Here is a 22,428-nt window from a genome sequence, read left to right as displayed (position 1 = left end):
CGTCCCCCAACCCATCCCCCTCTCCCCACTTTCCCCCCCCCTTATTCCCCCCGCCCCCTCCCCCCCCCTTTCCTCCCCACCCCCCCTTCTCCCCCCCCCCTTTCCCCCCCTCCCCCCCCCTTTTTTCTTCTCCCCCCCCCTTATTCCCCCCCCTCCCCCCCTTCTCCTGCCTTCCTTCCCTTTCCTTTCGCCGTCCCTTCCCCTTCCTAACCATCTCCCCTTCCCCTTACCCTCTCCCTTTCCTTCCCTCCTTCCCCTCTTCTCTTTTCCCCCCTCCCCTCCCCCTTCCACCTTACTTATTATTTAGTCTATATCACATTTATCTACCCTCCTTATTTCATACTATAGACTTATACTATGTTACATTCGTCCCCACATTGCCTTCTCTCCGCCTGACGTTTGCAGAACTGATGTTCCCCTGGTGTTCCCTCTAAACAGCCTCCATTTATTATCTTTTTACTCATATGTAAATGTATATATTATACTCATACAAAAATGTCTTGGAAATTCTGATAATATTGTATTATCCATTACAGTTTCCTTATTTTATGCTCCTGAAGAAGCGCATAAAGGCGCGTAACATGTCGAGCTTATGAGCTTATACAGAATTTGACTACCACCATCACATAGCGTTTGACTCAACGATATGTACTGTAACTATATAGATCAATAAGTTGTATCTGTCTCTTGTTGATCCTGTAGTTCCGTTGCCTTTCTATATTAACCTACTTATTGTGTATGGAGTGCATATTCTGTAAACTATGTATGTCATACCCAGTTTTTATTTATTTTCTGTCTTCCCCCGTTTTTAATACAACATTTTTGAAATAAAAATAATATTTTTAATGATATAAGTATTCTTATTGTGCCTATAAAGTCTTGGTGCCTGCCCACACTCTCATGTTTTCCCATATCACTAAATATATTTAAGGCACCTACAGTATGAGCTTTACTGTATACTGTATTTCAATGTTGTTAATTGTGTTTCTTTTTTTCCCTTTTGTAAATTTCAACAAATTTCTACAATTAAAAATTTCAATAAAAAAATATTATAAAAAAAAGAAAATGGTCAGGGGCATGTTTTTTTTTAGTGGCAGTGTTATCTCAAAGCAGCTGAAGGAACCGTTTATTAATCAAGCTGCAATATTATAATAAATATGTTCCAAAATTCTGTCCTATTGTTTCTGTTTAGCACTTCCTTGATATGGGTCAGATTTAAAAATGCCCACCCATAGTTTTCTGGCCATGTCAAATAAAAAAGACCAGTTCAAAATGCTCTAGCAGCCTCCACACACTGTGATTTCTGTGATCCTGCATTCAGTTGATTTGTCTTCATGGATAAGTGGTGAATGCTGAATCACAAAAAAAGAGTCTGGAGGTTGCTAGAGAACTTTGAACTGTTTAGTCTTTTTTTATTTGACATGGCCCAATATCTATGTATTTTTTTTTGCATATTTTCGTGAATTTCACAACAAAATTAATGTTGTTGAGTTCAACTGAATTTACTGAAAATAACCCTCTAATTTTGTCTTGCAGCAATTTGAAGCTATCGACAAAAAAGCGAGTCATCATTTCAGGCATTGCCTGTCACTGAATGCAATCACTGATGTACACAGCCATTGTCTACTCCCAGCCCATCACTCTGAGTGAAGGCTGTGCCAAGTAGAAGAAAACTTCTCCATTTAATAAATGAGCTTTGTTTTCATTCAATCCCATTCATGAAGAAGTCCCTTTCATTAGATTAAGAATCAGAATAGTGACTCTGTAATGTCATCACTTGACATCACGGTAGTATATGAATGGATGTGTTTACAAACCACAGATCCAATCATAAAGTTAAAAAATAAAAATAAAAAAAAATGTATTTTTTCTTTTTTTATATTTTTATGTATTTTGTTGTTTTTTGGGTTTTTAGACAATAGGAAAAAGCCGAGTAAAAAAGTAAAAAATTGTCTTAAAAAACAAAAATGGCAATATTTACAAAAAAGAACTAAATAACAAGAAAATGGACAAAAAAGCCTTTTGGGGTATTTAATACTACTTATAAACTGAGAGGATGCTCTTTCTTTAGAATACAATACTTACATATCATGTTATGTTATTGATCATTTATGATATAGAGCAGTGTTAACCTTTTTTTCAATCTCAAGGCATCCTTTAAAATTATGGACAGTCTTAAGGCACCCCATTCTAAAATGTAAAAAACTATTCTAATAGTTTTACACAATGCAGCAACATTCATACGTAGGTCACCCAACGTTAAAGATGATTTATTCGTCCAAAGTAAATACACTTTTGCACACTGGTATGGACTAGTAGCGATGGGTCGAACATGCCCCTGTTCGTTTCACAGCAGAATTTCCGAACAGGGAAAAAGTTCTAACCCAAATGGCGAATCCCATTAAAGTCTATGGGAGCTGAACAGGAAAAATCCCATTTTGAAGGCTTATATGCAAGTAATTAGCCATAAAAGGGGTATGGGTGTACTGCCCTGGGGACATGTATCAATGCAAACTTTTTTTTATTTTTTTTTCCAGGAGCAGTGATTTTAATGATGCTTAAAGTGCAACAATAAAAATAAAAAAAGCCTTTACATATAGTGCCTGGGGGGTCCCCTTAGTCTGCCTGTAAAGTTAGATTTCTAAAGAAAAAAATGAGTCAAATCCCATTTAAATTGACTCGGGTCTGCCATGGATTTTAAGGGGAACACCACGCCAAAATGAAAAGAAAAAACGTGTGCCCCCCCAAAAAAATCCATACCAGACCCTTATCTGAGTATGCAGCCTAACAGGTCAGGAAAAAGGGGAACTAGGGAGTGCCCCTCCCTCCTGAACCATACCAGGCCACATGCCCTCAAAATGGGGGGGTACTTTGGGGCAGGGAAAGGTTCTCTTCCCCACAAACCTGGGCTGAGGTTGTGAGGGTCTGCGGGTGGGGGGGGCTTTTTGGAATCTGGAAGCCCCCTTTAACAAGGGGCACCTAGATCCCAGCCCCCCTATGTAAATAAATATGGCCTACCCATTCACCAAAAAAGTGTCAAAAAGTTATAAAAAACACAGAGACAGTTTTTTCCTTTATTAAAAAATAAAAAATGAAAAAACAGTGTCTCCCAATGTAAATCCATCATCAATTCCACACCCAAAAAAGAACAAAAAAAAAAAACGCTCTGCCTTCAATGATGGCCGCTTTCTGAATACCTCCTCCACCGTTTGACAGTTCTTATACAGGTAAGGACAGGGACACCTGGCAATGTCATCTGGTGACACTGCCCCCCCTTGTGACCTTTTGGACCGGTGGATGCTGGGCCGCCGACATCACAGGGGGACCGGTGCCACCAGGTGATGTTGCCGGGTGACCCCGCTCCATAGCTATTTAAGAAATTTCAAACGGTGGGCCAGCCAGACCGTGGGATCGTTCGTCACGAGTTGACATTTTTTGTTTTATTTTATTTTTTCGGGTGCGGCAATGTGACAGAATTGTGATAATGGATCTACTTCGGGGGACATTGTTTTTTATTTTTTTTATTAAAGGATTTGTCAAAAACCTGTCTACTGTCTTTATTATCTTACATTTTTTTTGGTCAATGGGAAGTGGTACTATGTACTCCATACCCATTCACATGGGGGGGTGGGATCTGGGGGCCCCCTTGTTAAAGAAGGCTTCCAGATTCCGATAATTCCCCTGCCCACAGACCCCCCCCAACCACAGCGCAGGGTTGTGGGGAAGAGACACCTCCCTATGTTGAGGGCATGTGGCCTAGTATTTTTCAGGAGGGGGGCACTTGCTCGTCCCCCCTTTCCTGACCTACCAGGCTGCATGCCCGGATAAGGGTCTGGTATGGATATTAGGGGGGACCCCAGCTGGTTTTTCTTCTTTTTTTTTTTTTTTTTTTACCCGCAATTTTTTTTTATTCGGCTGTTAGTGGGGAAACCCATTGACAGCTGATGACTCATCGGTAGTTAAGGATGCTGCAGCCGGCTTCTTGGCCCTGCTCCTTAACAACCAGCTTATACTGTGCCCTGATTAGCGAAGCTTTGCCCCATCAGGGCGCAAAATACACTGTGCAGTGTTCGCCCAACACCCGCCAAACACCCTGCAAATTCAGGTGTTGGGCAAACAGCCAATGTTGGGCCCGAACTCATGCTTGCGCCAAAACGTTCGCTCAACACTACTGACTAGTATTCCAATGTTTCTCTTCTCCCTCAATTTTTCTCCATCAGTCAGCTAATGTGACCCCAGTGCTGAGGGAAAGCGGCAGAGCAGGGTCAAACAAGGCTGCTGTGGAGGCAACAGACATCCTCCTTATCAACTGATGACATCATTGGTTGTTAGGATTCCAGTGTCTAGAAAGTTGTAATGGTGCATAATGAAAACCGTGGCTTTGTCTAATTAAAAGGCAGGCTTCATCCACCTGCTGGCTTGTATATAATTTGTGATCAATTTTTAGGCATTTTGCCAAGGCACCTCTAAAGAAACCTCAAGGCATCCCAGTTGAAAAAGACTGATATAGAGGGATGGATATATATAGGGTGGTGAGGATTATATACAGGGTATTTTATCAAACATTGTAGTTTTGTAATGCTTTTATGCATTGGATGCACTTCATTTTTAATATTGTATAATAAATTGATTTGTTTTTTATCCACATTCTGTGTTGACTCCTTTTCCTAGTAAACTGTCTAGCACTTCAAAAGTCCCATGCCTTACTCTATAATTTGAAATCAGCCCACCAGATTCTATAACTGAAATATAACTTTTGCCTTAAAGACAAATTCCACACAGACGTGTTTAAAAAAGTAACAAGACTTTAAGAAGATGGACACATGACTTAAAATGGTCTTCTAAATGCACATTTTTTCTATGAAACATCTTCACACCTATTTATCTTCAACCTATAATATCTATAATCTATGTACTGTGCAGAGTGTATTAAAGGCTACTTGGCAACTAAAATATGTAAAACAAATCAAAAGAACTCTGCACAGTCAGTATAGCAGAACAAAGTGGGGCATTATTTTAGTAAATGTGCAATTTTGTCAATTTACAGGAAGACACAACTCTTCTTCCTAGAACCAGACTAGATGAAGCAATTTCACTCGGTAATTACTACCATAAAACCAGAGCATTGAGGATAATATGAACTGTCATGATGCAGTAAAGTTTGAATTAGAGTCAGATTTATCAGTGTTCAGATTTATATCACAAAGCAATTTAAATTTTCTTAGTTTTTGACCACTTGGCTATATTGTTGAGCTTATAGTGCACAAACTAAGTAGAAACAAGACAAGCTTGGAAGAAGAAATTTCCTCAGCTGCAGATATAAACAGACAAATTCAGCTCTAGATTAGAAAACCTTGTTTTTTTTTAAATGAAAGCGATTGTAAAATCTTGTTTTTTTATTCTTTAAAAATAATAAACATGTTATACTTACCTGCCCTGTGTAGTGGTTTAGCACAGGGCAGCCTGGATCCTCCTCTTCTCAGGTCCCTCTTCGGCTCTCCTGGCTCCTCCCTCCTGCCGAGTGTCCCCACAGAAAGCAGCTTGCTATGGGGACACCCGAGCCGAGCTGCAGCTCCCTGTGTCCATTCAGACATGGAGCCCAGGTTCGGCCCCGCCCCCTCTCTCCTGATTGGCTAACTACCTTGATTGACAGCAGCGGGAGCCAATGGTGCCACTGCGGTGTCTCAGCCAATCAGGAGGGAGAGTCATGGTCTGCCGAGGCACGCATGGACATCGCTGGACAGAAATGGGGCTCAGGTAAGTATTAGGGGGTGCTGAGGTGGCTGCTGCACACAGAAGGCTATTTATCTTAATGCATAGAACGCATTAGGATACAAAACCTTCTGCCTTCACAACCCCTTTAAGCATGGTGTGTCCTTTCATCATAGGAAGTATACATAAAAGAACACAGGATGACATGGCTTACTGCATCATTCACTCTCTGCTGCAAAACATCTATATTGGCTGTCTAAGGAGCAGAACTATAATCTCAAAAACTCCAGATCTGAAAAAGCAACAGTCAGACGCACTTAGTCCTCCAAAATAAGGACTGCAGTGATAATGCCTTGACGTATTATGTATGTCCACAAATACTGAACAAATTATTGAAACCTGTAAAGCCAGATTAGCCAAATGAGGGACCACATTGATTTGACCATGTGACATAAAAATCTCTATTGGGGTGGATTTAGTAAAGACAAATAGACTGTGCACTCTGTAAGTGCAGTTGCAAGAGCATTTTCCTAAGTACATGTAATGTGGTAAAGCTTCAGTTTGTAAATCAATCAGGTGCAAGGGAAATTAACAAACAGCATTTTTCTTGCACATGATTGGATGATGGAAATCATCAGAACTTTACCACATTTACTAAGCTCTGGGGAATATAAGTGCAACTGCACTTGTAAAGTGCATAGTCTATTTGCCTTTAGTAAATCCACCCATTTTATGTCATGTGACATAAATAAAATACAGTGGCACAAGCTAGCTTTGATATATTTTATTTATGAGGGCAATCTTTTTGGCTTAGTGTTGACAATTTAACCACTTGCCACCACCCGCTGGCCCTTTAAGAGGATCTAAATGTTTGGGGGGAGGAGGCGGGCTTTCTTATCATGTGACCACTATGATTGGTCACAGGACCGTATGCTCCAATTGCCCAGCTGCTGCATATATGTGTACACTGGTGGAAACAGGTTCAAATGCAAATGCAAAACATTTTTTTTCTTTTTGTTTTTGGTAAAGTGGGAAGGGTTAAAACCTCTGTCTTTCATGTATTCCTGTTTGTGTCTATACTGGTGAGTAGGGATGAGCCGAACACCCCCCTGTTCGGTTCGCACCAGAACATGCGAACAGGAAAAAAGTTCGTTCGAACATGCGAACACCGTTAAAGTCTATGGGACACGAACATGAATAATCAAAAGTGCTAATTTTAAAGGCTTATATGAAAGTTATTGTCATAAAAAGTGTTTGGGGACCTGGGTCCTGCCCCAGGGGACATGGATCAATGCAAAAAAAAGTTTTAAAAACGGCCGTTTTTTCAGGAGCAGTGATTTTAATAATGCTTAAAGTCAATCAATAAAAGTGTAATATCCCTTTAAATTTCGTACCTGGGGGGTGTCTATAGTGTGCCTGTAAAGGGGCGCATGTTTCCTGTGTTTAGAACAGTCTGACAGCAAAATGACATTTTGAAGGAAAAAACTCATTTAAAACTACTCGCGGCTATTGCATTGCCGACAATACACATAGAAGTTCATTGATAAAAACGGCATGGGAATTCCCCAAAGGGGAACCCCGAACCAAAATTTAAAAAAAAAAATGACGTGGGAGTCCTCCTAAATTCCATACCAGGCCCTTCAGGTCTGGTATGGATATTAAGGGGAACCCCGGCCAAAATTTAAAAAAAAAATGACGTGGGGTTCCCCCTAAATTCCATACCAGACCCTTCAGGTCTGGTATGGATTTTAAGGGGAACCCCGCGCCAAAAAAAAAAAAAAAAAGGCGTGGGGTCCCCCCAAAAATCCATACCAGACCCTTATCCGAGCACGCAACCTGGCAGGCCGCAGGAAAAGAGGGGGGGACGAGAGTGCGGCCCCCCCTCCCTCCTGAACCGTACCAGGCCACATGCCCTCAACATTGGGAGGGTGCTTTGGGGTAGCCCCCCAAAACACCTTGTCCCCATGTTGATGAGGACAAGGGCCTCATCCCCACAACCCTGGCCGGTGGTTGTGGGGGTCTGCGGGCAGGGGGCTTATCGGAATCTGGAAGCCCCCTTTAACAAGGTGACCCCCAGATCCCGGCCCCCCCCCTGTGTGAAATGGTAAGGGGGTACATAAGTACCCCTACCATTTCACGAAGAAAGTGTCAAAAATGTTAAAAATGACAAGAGACAGTTTTTGACAATTCCTTTATTTAAATGCTTCTTCTTTCTTCTATCTTCCTTCATCTTCTGGTTCTTCTGATTCTTCTGGCTCTTCTGGTTCTTCCTCCGGCGTTCTCGTCCAGCATCTCCTCCGCGGCGTCTTCTGTCTTCTTCTCCTCGGGCCGCTCCGCCCCCATGGCATGGGGGGGAGGCTCCCGCTCTTCTCTTCTTCTTTTCTTCTCTTCTTCATTTTCTTCTCTGGGCCGCTCCGCAATCCATGCTGGCATGGAGGGAGGCTCCCGCTGTGTGACGGCGCTCCTTGTCTGACAGTTCTTAAATAACGGGGGGGGCCCCCCCCTCTGACGCACGGTGACTTGACGGTGACTTGACGGGACTTCCCTGTGGCATTCCCCGTGACATCACAGGGAAGTCCCGTCAAGTCACCGTGCGTCAGAGGGGGGCGGGGTCACCGGGTGGCCCCGCCCCCCCCAGTTATTTAAGAACTGTCAGACGAGGAGCGCCGTCACACAGCGGGAGCCTCCCTCCATGCCAGCATGGATTGCGGAGCGGCCCGGAGAAGAAAAGAAGAAGAGAAGAAGAGAAGAAAAGAAGAAGAGAAGAGCGGAAGCCTCCCCCTCATGCCATGGGTGCGGAGCGGCCCGAGGAGAAGAAGATAGAAGACGCCGCGGAGGAGATGCTGGACGAGAACGCCGGAGGAAGAACCAGAAGAGCCAGAAGAACCAGAAGAACCAGAAGATGAAGGAAGATAGAAGAAAGAAGAAGCATTTAAATAAAGAAATTGTCAAAAACTGTCTCTTGTCATTTTTAACATTTTTGACACTTTTTTCGTGAAATGGTAGGGGTACTTATGTACCCCCTTACCATTTCACACAGGGGGGGGGCCGGGATCTGGGGGTCACCTTGTTAAAGGGGGCTTCCAGATTCCGATAAGCCCCCCGCCCGCAGACCCCCACAACCACCGGCCAGGGTTGTGGGGATGAGGCCCTTGTCCTCATCAACATGGGGACAAGGTGTTTTGGGGGGCTACCCCAAAGCACCCTCCCAATGTTGAGGGCATGTGGCCTGGTACGGTTCAGGAGGGAGGGGGGGCCGCACAAAGCACGTCCCCCCCTCTTTTCCTGCGGCCTGCCAGGATGCGTGCTCGGATAAGGGTCTGGTATGGATTTTTGGGGGGACCCCACGCCGTTTTTTTTTTTTTTTTTTGGTGCGGGGTTCCCCCTAAAATCCATACCAGACCTGAAGGGTCTGGTATGGAATTTAGGGGGAACCCCACGTCATTTTTTTTTTTTAATTTTGGCCGGGGTTCCCCTTAATATCCATACCAGACCTGAAGGGCCTGGTATGGAATTTAGGGGGACTCCCACATCATTTTTTTTTTTTAATTTTGGTTCGGGGTTCCCCTTTGGGGAATTCCCATGCCGTTTTTATCAATGAACTTCTATGTGTATTGTCGGCAATGCAATAGCCGCGGGTAGTTTTAAATGAGTTTTTTCCTTCAAAATGTCATTTTGCTGTCAGACTGTTCTAAACACAGGAAACATGCGCCCCTTTACAGGCACACTATAGACACCCCCCAGGTACGAAATTTAAAGGGATATTACACTTTTATTGATTGACTTTAAGCATTATTAAAATCACTGCTCCTGAAAAAACGGCCGTTTTTAAAACTTTTTTTTGCATTGATCCATGTCCCCTGGGGCAGGACCCAGGTCCCCAAACACTTTTTATGACAATAACTTGCATATTAGCCTTTAAAATTAGCACTTTTGATTTCTCCCATAGACTTTTAAAGGGTGTTCCGCGGCATTCGAATTTGCCGCGAACACCCCAAATTGTTCGCTGTTCGGTGAACTTGCGAACAGCCAATGTTCGAGTCGAACATGAGTTCGACTCGAACTCGAAGCTCATCCCTACTGGTGAGATATATTCACTTTCTTAAAATATATAAACAGTAAGAAAGTGAGGCCAGAACATATTGGATCCATAAAGTACGATGAAGGGAATTTGGTTACAAAAGACATTCTTCTCAGTTTTCACAAAAGAAATGGGGGATATAGTAACCAAGACTGTAATGTCAATAACACGTCACAGAAGGCACCCTCATGGCTAACAGAAGCCAGTATCAGAAATAGACTTGAAAAACTTAACATAAATAAGTCACCAGGACCAGGTGGCTTACACCCGAGGGTCTTTAAGGAACTGGTGATAGCTAGACCATTGTTTCTAATTTTTTGGACAGTTTACTGACTGGAATGGAACTAGCTGATTGGAGAAAAGCCAACGTGGTATCAATATTTAAGAAATGGCCGAGATATATGCCTGGAAACTACAGACCAGTCAGCCTAACATCGATAGTATGTAAGCTAATGGAGGGGATGATAAGGGATTATGTCCAAGAGTTTAGTAATAAAAACAGTATTATAAGTGGTAATTGTAACGATATCACGTACTGGACATGAAAAGCTCTAGCTAGCTGCCATGTTGTGTGGAAGCGGCCATAACAGCTTGGCTAACCATGTACATTACAGAGAAATCTGAACTCCCTCCTCCCTTGTCTTAGGAATTCAAAGCTTTTTAAGTTCAACAGAAAAGGTTATCTCAACAGAGAAAACAGAACCAGGCTAGGTCAGTAAAAAACAGCTTGTTGAAAGGGCAGAGTGTCCAGGCCTGTCGTAAAACTGTCACCCTCTCCATTCAGAGACCCAACAGGCCCCGGTTGTAAAAAGTCTGAATACACATCAAGCTTAAAACAGTGAAATAAGTATGAAATTCCAGCATGTTTCATAACTTTCGACTTAGTAATAGCACAGCCATAATATGGACATATTTAGTTTCCTCAGATAATATGTAACGTTTCAAGTCCAGACACCCCTATGTCAGGGCATACGGGAAACCACTGGTACCACTTATTCCTCCTAAGCAGACTATACATTATAGATATGGCATGTTTAGATTTGTTTTGAAGGAAATCTCACATTGAATAATAATATGAATATTTTCAGTCTGTAAACATTATAGATGCAGATATATCAATATGTATCACAAAATCTACCTGGGACGTGGTCATGAGTGTAGACACCTCCCAGCAACCAAACCCCTAAACAAGATGACCAGACGATTGGTTACTGGTCGCTGTCAACACCCCTTTTGATTTGACAGAAAAGAGGAGATTCCAAGACAATGGTCAGTTCTCCTTTTACCATCCAAGAAGAAACATCTGCCAAGTTGAGAACCGATTATCTAGCTCATCGATCGAACTCTGATCAACCCTCAGACATTAATTGCAAGTATTCTTCCTTCCCAATTCTACCTTATTGCTTTGTGGCTGTATATTGTCTTTATCTTTTGAAACATCTTTTTTTCTGTAAATGTTTTAACTGCATCAACTTTGACCTTTTCATAATAAACCCTTATGTTGAAAAGCGTTAACCTTGTCTCTAAAGCTCTTAATGCAAGCTATAAACGAACCTGCCTTTTGAAGGGCGCTACTGTTGTAGAGTAAGACTCTGAGCAGACCTGTCTGTGGTGGCAGTGTGTGTGGCAGACGCTTATTCTAAAATTATAATTGGTATTGCTAAAATTACGAGTCTCCCCCGGCTCGGTCCTTTAAACGGGGGTGGTGGCAGTTATAGGGTTAATTGTGTAATTAGCCCAGTGACAATCACTCTCAGGCTGCTCGCACCTAGAGTGTGGTCCCGCAAGCAGGAAAATCTTTGTGTTGGGCGCAGCTGAGAGTGGCATTGTTACGTAAGTGACAGCGTGGTGTGAGGTCGTTGCATCGTTGCGTCGTTGCAAGTTAGCGAGCAGGGCAGGGATCTGACACCCGCGTTCGTCACATATTGGTGGCAGCGTAGTGGGATAGTTTCGCTTTAAGAGCATTCAGTGCATTGTTAGGAATTAGCTCTGCACTGAAGGATTGTAAACTTTGTGGAAATAGTCCTTAGAGACAAGCTGGTGCATATTTTTTAAATTTTTTTTTTTTGTTCAAGAGAGACATACAGCAACCGCTCCTTCCTACACCTTCTTCCTATCTCTTCTTTCTCTTCTATCTTTTCTGTTTGCAACATGTATGGGTTATCAGCATATAAAAAGATGAGCAAGAATGAACTGACTGTTAAATGCACAGGAAGAGGAATTGAAGTCGGTGGCAAAAATTGTGAAGGCTTGATACATGCCCTACAGGAGTTTGATATCCGTGCAGACCAGAACCTGGGGGAAACTGGACCAGAAAGGGTTTCCGCTGCTCCAGAGCCCAGTGGTTCAGAGGCGGCTTCACCAGATGGGCAAGCAGAGACTGACACTGGAATACCACGGATTGTTACCTCCAAGCCACCACAAGAGCAGGCCAGCATCAGATTGCCTGAAACCATCATAGACTCTCTTCAAATGCAAGAAACTCTACAAAACCTCAGGGAGACAAATCCTGTGGTGTACTTGCAGTTTCTGGAAAGCCAGGCTGAGCGAGAGGAGGCAGAATGCCGAGCTGAGAGGGAGGCTGATCGTCGGCACGAACTGGAGATGGCTAGGCTCCAGCAGCAGCGACAGGCTCAGAGCCTCGGATCCCTAGAGCACAGGGATGCCTCTCCGCCAGTTACCCCGGCAGCCAAATTTCCAGTTATGGAAAAGGACAGTGACATTGACGTGTATCTACTGTCGTTTGAAAAAACTTGCCGTCAGTACCATCTGCCCCCAGCACATTGGGCCCGGTACTTGACGCCAGGGCTACGAGGCAAGGCCCTGGATGCTTATGTTGAACTGTCAGAAGAGCAGTGCGACGATTATGAGGCCCTAAAGGCTGCAATCATCCAAAAGTTTCAGCTATCCCCGAAAGTGTACCGGAAGCGTTTTAGGTCCTTGCAAAAGGGGCCTGGGGACTCATACCTGGATGTGGTAAGTCGCTTACGCACCACATTCCGGAAGTGGACTAAAGGCTTAAAAGCCAATTCTTTTGAATCACTGGAAGATCTTATAATTGAAGATCAACTTTTGCATATCTGTCCTACAGACGTCAGACAGTTTGTGCTGGAGCGAAAGCCAACCTCTGCCAAAGCAGCAGCAGAACTGGCAGATACCTATATCCACTCTCGGGTATCTGACCATCGCAAGGCTCCTCCGAATGGCTGGAAAGGAGTGAAATCGCACAAGGTAACCCCTCCTCTGCCTACCAACCAAGTTCCTCAGCAGCCGGAACCTGCAACTCCTAGAGCCAAGGCCTTCCTAACTGACAAACGCAAATGCTACAACTGTGGGGAAGCCGGACATCTCAGGACGCAGTGCCCTGAGCAGAAGAAGACTGCATCACCTGGCCATCCAGCTAGCAACCCGTCTACCGTGCTGTTCATCCGCAGGAAAACTCGGGTAACCACCGCCAACTTGCAGCCAGTCACCATGGGACACCGGATCGTTACTGGTTTCCGGGACACAGGAGCTGAAGTCACTTTGGTCAGACCAGAGGTGATAGAAAGAAGGGACATCATCCCTGGAAAGTTTTTTACTCTCACCGGAGTCGGGGGGGCCCGCTCACGAGTACCCTGTGCCTATGTTTTCATTGATTGGGGTGCCGGAAGTGGGATGAGAGAAGTGGTAGTCTCGGAGGAGATCCCCACTGCGGTGTTGTTGGGTGCTGATTTAGGTACCCTTATTTCTTACTATGCCCCTGCTAAAAGCACCCAGGATGCTCCCCCGGGACTTTCTGGACCTATCAAGGTACTGTTTACAGATGTTGGGGTAATATCTGGGCAACCTGTGGATGGACAGAGGGAGAGAGAAGGTGGAGTAGAGGTACAGGGTTCTTCTTCACTTACAGGAGAGAAGGCCCCTTTGCATGTGCCAATATCAAATGCATGTGTAGTTGATGGTAAGAATGTAATTACTGAATGTAATGATGTTATGTCTTTGTTGGAGGTCACCCACAATGCTGGGAGGGTGGAGAAGATAGAGTCTCTGGCGGCAGAGCTCAGGAGTGGCCCAGGTGGCCCCATTCCTGACTCTGACCCAGAGGATTCTGCCCTGACTACACCCCAGCAGTTGTCCTTGTGTGTCACAGGACGGCTGGTTGGTACTTGTAGTCCCACGCCTCAGCCAGCACTGCTGAGAGACAAAGGCTTTGCAGTGTTCAGCAGGCCAGCTGTTAACTCCCCTGCTGAGAAAATAAACAAAAGCGTGACAGGGACAGTGGGCAGAGAGGCTGTACTGGTCTACAGGCAGGAGGCCTGGAGACTGAAAGGGTTAAACAGTTGCTCACTGTGTTCAGTCAACCTAAGGGGAATGTGTTGAAGGTGTCACCTGATATGGTCTGTGAAGGTCCAGGTGAAATCAGGAAGGCCAGGGCTGGAGTGAAACACAATGGTTTGTGGCCTTACTTGATGTTTACACAATGTCCCAGCACAGCGCCTGTCATTGGCAGAGACCGTATACCTGAACGGAAAGAGTTAGGTGCCCTGCTAGAAGTGATAGCTGACACTCAGGGAGTGGGCTTAGGCCTTCAGTCCCACTCACCTTTCCTTCCCCTCCAGGGACCCATGATGCTGGCAGTGCTTACACCCTGGGAGGGCACCCCATGGCGTCCACAAGGTGGGCAGCCAAGTGTATCCTCCCCTCACCCTTGCAGCCCACCTTGCCTTGCAGGCAGGCGGGGCAAAGGAGACTGAGGAAATTATGCAGTTAGCGGTCATTCAGGGAGCTTGGACAGTCTGGGCACCACTGGTAGTCCTGGCCCCCAAAAGGGATCAGACAACCAGGCTTCCAGGAGCCCTTGAAGGACTGAACGCCAGCCCTGTTGTTGCGGCCTTCCCCATGCCCAGGAACCATGAGGGGTCAGAGCAGCTGGTAGGTGCCCGCTGTCTCACCATCATTGACCTGAGCAGGGGGCGTGGACCAACCCCCCTAACACGGAAGGCTCAGGACGAGTCAGCCTTCACCACCCCATGTGGCTTGTCTGCATGTAAGGCAATGCTAGTTGGGTTTGAGAACGCGCCAGCCACTTCTCCGGGGGTCATGGATGACCTACGAGGAGGGGTGGAACCTTGTGAAATGGCCAGCTCAAGAAGCCCTGGAGTGATTGGCCCAGTCTGGGAAGAACACCTGGTGCACCTGTCACAGGTCTTGGACTAACTGAGAGCTGCCAATCTGACTGTCAAACCCAGTAAGTATCAGATTGGCATGACTGATGTGCAGTACTTGGGACACCAGGTAGGAGGAGGTACCCTGAAACCCGAGACAGGGAAGGTTGAGGCCATCCTGGCCTGGCCTACCCCCCAAATCATAAAGCAGGTTATTTCTTTCTTGGGGACGGCTGGCTGCTATAGGAAGTTTGTATGTAACTATAGTAGCCTGGCTAAACCTCTGACTGACCTAACCAAAAAGAAACTGCCCAAGGTGGTGTCTTGGACACCAGAAGTGAGCAGGCATTTCAGGCCTTGAAGAGGCGCTGGCCTGCGAACCTGTGCTGCAGGCTCCAGACTTCGTTTCCTAGTGCAGACGGATGCCTCTGCCTATGGATTGGGTGCAGTCCTGAGCCAGGTGGATGATGCCGGAGAGGAGCATCCCATCCTCTACCGGAGCAGGAAGCTGCTTCCCAGGAAAGTAGCATACGCCACGATCGAAAAGGAGTGTCTTGCGATCGTGTGGGATCTCCAGAAGTTACAAACATACTTTTATGGACGGCACTTCACTGCGATCACGGATCACAATCCCTTGAGCTGGCTAAATCGTGTGGCTGGGGAGAATAGCAAACTACTTCGGTGGAGCCTAATTCTGCAGCAATATGATTTCACCATCCAGCATAAGAAAGGCAGTGCCCATGGCAATGCTGATGGGCTGTCACGACAAGCCGAGCCTGCAGGAGTCGGTTGCGTCAGGAGGGAAATTGTAGTTCCCTCCCATGCAACCACCTAAGGGGGAGGTATAACAATATCACGTACTGGACATGAAAAGCTGTAGCTAGCTGCCATGTTTTGTGTGGTATCGGCCATAACAGCTTGGCTAACCATGTACATTATGGAGAAATCTGAACTCCCTCCTCCCTTGTCTTAGGAATTCAAAGCTTTTTAAGTTCAACAGAAAAGGTTATCTCAACAGAGAAAACAGAACCAGGCCAGGTCAGTAAAAAACAGCTTGTTGAAAGGGCAGAGTGTTCAGGCCTGTTGTAAAACTGTCACCCTCTCCATTCAGAGACCCAACAGGCCCCGGTTGTAAAATGTCTGAATACACATCAAGCTTAAAACAGTGAAATAAGTATGAAATTTCAGCATGTTTCATAACTTCCGACTTAGTAATAGCACAGCCATAATATGGACATATTTAGTTTCCTTAGATAATATGTAACATTTCAAGTCCAGACAGCCCTCTGTCAGGAAACCACTGGTACCACTTATTCTTCCTAAGCAGACTATACATTATAGATATGGCATGTTTAGATTTGTTTTGAAGGAAATCTCACGTTGAATAATAATATGAATATTTGCAGTCTGTAAACACTATAGATGCAGATATATCAATATGTATCACAAAATCTACCTGGGACGTGGTCATGAGTGTAGACACCTCCCAGCAACCAACCCCCTAAACAAGATGACCAGACGATTGGTTACTGGTCGCTGTCAACACCCCCTTTGATTTGACAGAAAAGAGGAAATGCCAAGACAATGGTCAGTTCTCCTTTTACCATCCAAGAAGAAACATCTGCCAAGTTGAGAACCGATTACCTAGCTCATCAATCGAACTCTGATCAACCCTCGGACATTAATTGCAAGTATTCTTCCTTCCTAATTCTACCTTATTGCTTTGTGGCTGTATGTTGTCTTTATCTTTTGAAACATCTTTTTTCTGTAAATGTTTTATTTGCATCAACTTTGACCTTTTCATAATAAACCCTTATGTTGAAAAGCGTTAACCTTGTCTCAAAAGCTCTTAATGCAAGCTATAAACGAACCTGCCTCTTGAAGGGTGCTACTGTTGTAGAGTAAGACTCTGAGCAGACCTGTCTGTGGTGGCAGTGTGTGTGGCGGACGCTTATTCTAAAATTATAATTGGTATTGCTAAAATTACGAGTCTCCCCCGGCTCGGTCCTTTAAACGGGGGTGGTGGCAGTTAAATGGTTAATTGTGTAATTAGCCCAGTGACAATCACTCTGAGGCTGCTCGCACCTAGATTGTGGTCCCGCAAGCTGGAAAATCTTTGTGCTGGGCGCAGCTGAGAGTGGCATTGTTACGTAAGTGACAGCGCGGTGTGAGGTTGGCGGGTCCTTTGTTGCAAGTTAGCGAGGAGGGCAGGGATCTGACACCTGCATTCGTCACAGTAATCAGCACGGATTCATGAAGAATTGTTCTTGCCAGATCAATCTATTAACGTTCTATGAAGAAGTGAGCTGCCATCTAGATAAAAGAAGGCCTGTGGATGTGGTGCAGTTCCCCATAAACATTTACTTTACAAACTGAGGTTTGTCGGCATGGACCATAGGGTGAGTACCTGGATTGAAAACTGGCTACAAGGGAAGGTTCAAAGGGTGGTGATAAATAGCCAATACTAGGAGTGGTCCATTGTGCTAAGTAGGGTCCCCAGGGATCTGCCCTGGGACCAATTCTGTTTAAGTTATTCATAAACGATATAGAGGATGGGATAAACATCTCAATATTTGCAGATGAAACAAAGCTAAGCAGGGCAATCATTTCTGTGTGGGATGTGGAAATTTTACAAGAAGATCTACATAAAATAATAGGGTGGGCAACTACATGGCAAATGAGGTTTAATGTTGAAAAATGTAAAGTAATGCATTTGGGTGCTAAAAATACAAAGGCAAGTCACTTACTAGGGGGAGAACCTCTGGGGGAATCTAGGATGGAAAAGGACCTGGGGGTGCTAGTAGATGACAGGCTTAGCAAATGGCATGCAATGCCAAGCTGCTGCAAGCAAAGCCAACAGATTATTGGCATGCATTAAAAAGGGTATTCACTTCAGAGACAAAACAATAATTCTCCCACTCTATAAGACTCTGGTCTGGCCGCATCTGGAGTATGCCATCCAATTTTGGGCACCAGTCCTCAGGAGGGATGTGCTGGAACTGGAGAGAGTCCAGAGAAGGTCAATAAAGCTAATAAGGGGACTGGAGGATCTCAGCTATGGGGAAAGACTACAAGCATTGAATTTATTCTTTTTGGAGAGAAGACGCTTGAGAGGGGATATGATAGCGATCTACAAATACTGTACTGGTGACCCTAGCATAGGGAAAAACATGTAAAGATGGGAATTTTTTGTTGTTGATGATGAAAATTAAAGGGCAGCACAGTGGTGTAGTGGTTAGCACTTTCACCTAGCAGCAATAGGGTTGCTGGTTCAAATCCCGACCATGACACCATCTGCCTGGAGTTTGCATGTTCTCCCTGTGCCTGCATGGGTTTCCTCCGGGTACTTCGGTTTCCTTCCACATTCCAAAGACATGCTGGTAGGTTAATCAGATCCTATCTATAAATTGGCCCTAGTATGTGTATGTGTTTGTAAGCGCATCGAGACCCTGCAGGGTAAACAACGGCGCTATATCAACATCCGCTCGGAAAAAAAACACCTGGCCTTCGGAAAAAAGCTCAAAACCCATCTCTTCTGAAGACACAGATGGACACTGGTGGCAAAAGGGCCTTGAGGCGATTAAGTTTGCATATGTAGCACTATACAAGTTAATCATTCATTCATTCAAAACTGTATCATTAGCAGTAATCAACATGGATTCATGAAGAATTGTTCTTGCCAAACCAATCATTTAACCTTCTATGAGGAGGTGAGCTGCCATCTAGATAAAGGAAGGCCCGTAGACATGGTGTATGTGGATTTTGCAAAAGAATTTGACACAGTTTCCCATAAACGTTTACTGTACAAAGTGCATGGATTGAAAACTGGCTACAAGAGCGAGTTCAGAAGGTAGTGATAAATGGGGAGCGCTCTGAATGGTCAGGGGTGGAAAGTGGGGTCCCCCAGGGTTCTGTCCTGGGACCAATCCTATTTAATTTATTCATAAACGACCTGGAGGATGGGATAAACAGTTCAATCTCTGTATTTGCAGACGATACTAAGCTAAGCAGGGCAATAACTTCTCCGCAGGATGTGGAAACCTTGCAAGTAGATCTGAACAGTTGAAAGGGGTGGGCAACTACATGGCAAATGAGGTTCAATGTAGAAAAATGTAAAATAATGCATTTGGGTGGCAAAAATATGAATGCAATCTATACACTGGGGGGAGAACCTCTGGGGGATTAAAGGATGGAAAAGGACCTGGGGGTCCTAGTAGATGATAGGATCAGCAATGGCATGCAATGTCAAGCTGCTGCTAACAAAGCAAACATTATATTGGCATGCATTAAAAAGGGGATTAACTCAAGAGATAAAGCGGTAATTTTCCCACTCTACAAGACTCTGGTCCGGCCGCACCTGGAGCACCAGTCCTCAGGAAGGATGTGCTGGAAATGGAGTGAGTACAGAGAAGGGCAACAAAACTAAGTAAGGGCCTGGAGGATATTAGTTATGAAGAAAGGTGAACTTTCACTGAACTTGTTAGACGCTCTAGCAAATTTAGATAAACTAACAAATCATAACCAAACTCCAACTAACACTTTAAAAGCAGTTACAGCAAACAGATTTTTCTATTACTTTTGGGATAAAAGTTTTACATAAATGAATAAATGCTGACTATTGCAAGCTCCCCTATCAGTGTTACATCTGCAGATTGTTTTGTTGAAAAGAAATAGACTAATTGGCTGGATCACCGCATGAAAATAAAGGAAAGAAAGCCAAAAAAGAAAACAAATGCAGCCATCACATCTAAGAATTGGTAAACTAATATAATACATGTTTGACTTTTGGTTTAACACCACTTTAAAGTAGATTTGCAACATTAAAAAGTAGAAGTGATTATCCCGGTAAGTCAGATGTATTACCTTTTTAGTGAATAACACAGACAACAACACTTTTGATAATAATTATAAAAGGCTGCTCTGAGTACATACACAGCTAGATAATGGTAGACTTGTAATTAGTGTTTATTTGTGCATTTAAAGGAAATTTCAGCCTAAAACGTTTTTTTGTTTCAACAATTCAAGTATACACTATATATACACTATATTGTCAAAAGTATTTGGACATCTGCCTGTACACGCACCATGAACTTTAACGGTATCCCAGTCTTAGTCTGTAGGGTTCAATATTAAGTTGGCCCACCCTTTGCAGCTATAACAGTTTCAACTCTTCTGAGAAGGCTGTCCACAAGGTTTAGGAGTGTGCCTGTGGGAATGTTTGACCATTCTTCCAGAAGCACATTTGTGAGGCCAGGCACTGATGTGGATGAGAAGGCCTGGCTCGCAGCAAATGGGTCAACTTTGTCCTGAATAGGCTAACAGAAGTACATATCTTTAAATTACAATTTTTTGGGGGGGAGGGGGGTTGGGTGTCTGGCCGGCGTACTAGATGGCCATTCTTCTCTGAGGCTCTCTAAACCGCCAGTGACATAAGCGGCAACACATCGACCATCGCAGCGACTTCCGCCACGACTGTTGTGGCAAATCCTCACCTACCTCCATTGACCATTACCCGCCGTAGGAAGAACTCCGGGAGACCGCAGAAAGTGACGGATTTCTTCCCGACCCACGGCCTGGGTCCCATCCAAGATGGAGCCGACGCCACACGGAGACTGTCAGCTTCTCCCCAGCCACAGGGAGATAGAACCCAGGATCACAGACTGGCATTCCCTCTCTATGAGGGCGACCTTGGTGAGTCATCTCCTCCCTTGTCTCCTACCTCATGCAGCCTATTAAAATCCGTATGGAATGCCCTCATCAGAGCGCAGCTGCACATTCATCTCTGCCACCCCTCCTGCCTGCTTTGCAGATGCAGTCAGCCATTGATTCAGTCCCTGCATCTGAACAACCAATCTCAGAGCTAGCGATGAAAAACATGCTACTATACCTGAGATAGACACTGCATACTGACATGTCTGCAGTCCTAGCCCCTCTCACACAAACTGTGCAGGAGCATTATATGAGAATATCATATGTGGAAACCAAACTGAAATATGCACTGCTCACAATGATATAGTGGATGCTCATACTGATCACGACACTGAATTACATTAAATGCAACTGAAAATCACAGACTTAGAGGACCGCTCTAGATGAAACAACATCAAATTCCGCAGTATTCCAGAATCGGCCACACCAGATACACTAGTCACGTATAGGGATGAGCCGAACACCCCCCTGTTCGGTTCGCACCAGAACATGCGAACAGGAAAAAAGTTCGCTCGAACATGCGAACACCGTTACAGTCTATGGGACACGAACATGAATAATCAAAAGTGCTAATTTTAAAGGCTTATATGCAAGTTATTGTCATAAAAAGTGTTTGGGGACCCGGGTCCTGCCCCAGGGGACATGGATCAATGCAAAAGGGGCGCATGTTACCCGTGTTTAGAACAGTCTGACAGCAAAATGACATTTCGAAGGAAAAAACCCATTTGAAAATATCCGCGGCTATTGCATTGCCGACAATACACATAGAAGTTCATTGATAAAAACCGCATGGGAATTCCCCACAGGGAAACCCCGAACCAAAATTAAAAAAAAAAAATGACGTGGGAGTCCCCCTAAATTCCATACCAGGCCTTTCAGGTCTGGTATGGATATTGAGGGGAACCCCGGCCAAAATTTAAAAAAAAAATGACATGGGGGTCCCCCTAAATTCCATACCAGACCCTTCAGGTCTGGTATGGATTTTAAGGGGAACCCCGCGCCCCCCAAAAAAAAAAAAACGGCGTGGGGTCTCCCCAATAATCCATACCAGACCTTTATCCGAGCACGCAACCTGGCAGGCCGCAGGAAAAGAGGGGGGGACGAGAGTGAGCCCCCCTCCTGAACTGTACCAGGCCACATGCCCTCAACATTGGGAGGGTGCTTTGGGGTAGCCCCCCAAAACACCTTGTCCCCATGTTGATGAGGACAAGGGCCTCATCCCCACAACCCTTGCCGGTGGTTGTGGGGGTCTGCGGGCGGGGGGCTTATTGGAATCTGGAAGCCCCCTTTAACAAGGGGACCCCTAGATCCCGGGCCCCCCTGTGTGAAATGGTAAGGGGGTACTTACCCCTACCATTTCACTAAAAAACTGTCAAAAATGTTAAAAATGACAAGAGACAGTTTTTGACAATTCCTTTATTTAAATGCTTCTTCTTTCTTCTATTTTCCTTCATCTTCTTCTTCTGGTTCTTCTGGTTCTTCCTCCGGCGTTCTCGTCCAGCATCTCCTCCGCGGCGTCTTCTATCTTCTTCTCCTCGGGCCGCTCCGCACCCATGGCATGCGGGGAGGCTCCCGCTCTTCTCTTCATCTTCTTCTTCATCCTCTTCTCTTCTTCCTTCTTCTCTTCTTCTCTTCTTCATTTTCTTCTCCGGGCCGCTCCGCACCCATGCTGGCATGGAGGGAGGCTCCCGCTGTGTGACGGCGTCTCCTCGTCTGACGGTTCTTAAATAACGGGGGGCGGGGCCACCCGGTGACCCCGCCCCCTCTGACGCACGGTAA

At 45.0% G+C, this 22,428-nt stretch overlaps 2 protein-coding genes across 4 annotated transcripts in view; one reads left to right on the top strand and one right to left on the bottom strand.

Moving 5' to 3' along the window:
* TRPC4 (transient receptor potential cation channel subfamily C member 4) overlaps nt 1-22,428 on the bottom strand; it is a 301,283-nt gene that overhangs the window by 125,789 nt on the left and 153,066 nt on the right. The window lies entirely within an intron of this gene.
* Nucleotides 12,383-14,992, top strand: LOC141129769 (uncharacterized). The gene is made up of 3 exons (XM_073617852.1): nt 12,383-13,585; nt 13,784-13,933; nt 14,507-14,992. The coding sequence occupies exons 1-3, from the start codon at nt 12,398-12,400 to the stop codon at nt 14,990-14,992; spliced, it is 1,824 nt and encodes a 607-aa protein (XP_073473953.1). The 5' UTR covers nt 12,383-12,397.

The sequence above is a fragment of the Aquarana catesbeiana genome, linkage group LG02 (assembly GCF_042186555.1).
Source record: "Aquarana catesbeiana isolate 2022-GZ linkage group LG02, ASM4218655v1, whole genome shotgun sequence".
Lineage (NCBI taxonomy): Eukaryota > Metazoa > Chordata > Amphibia > Anura > Ranidae > Aquarana > Aquarana catesbeiana.
This window is presented reverse-complemented; position numbering and strand designations above follow the sequence as displayed.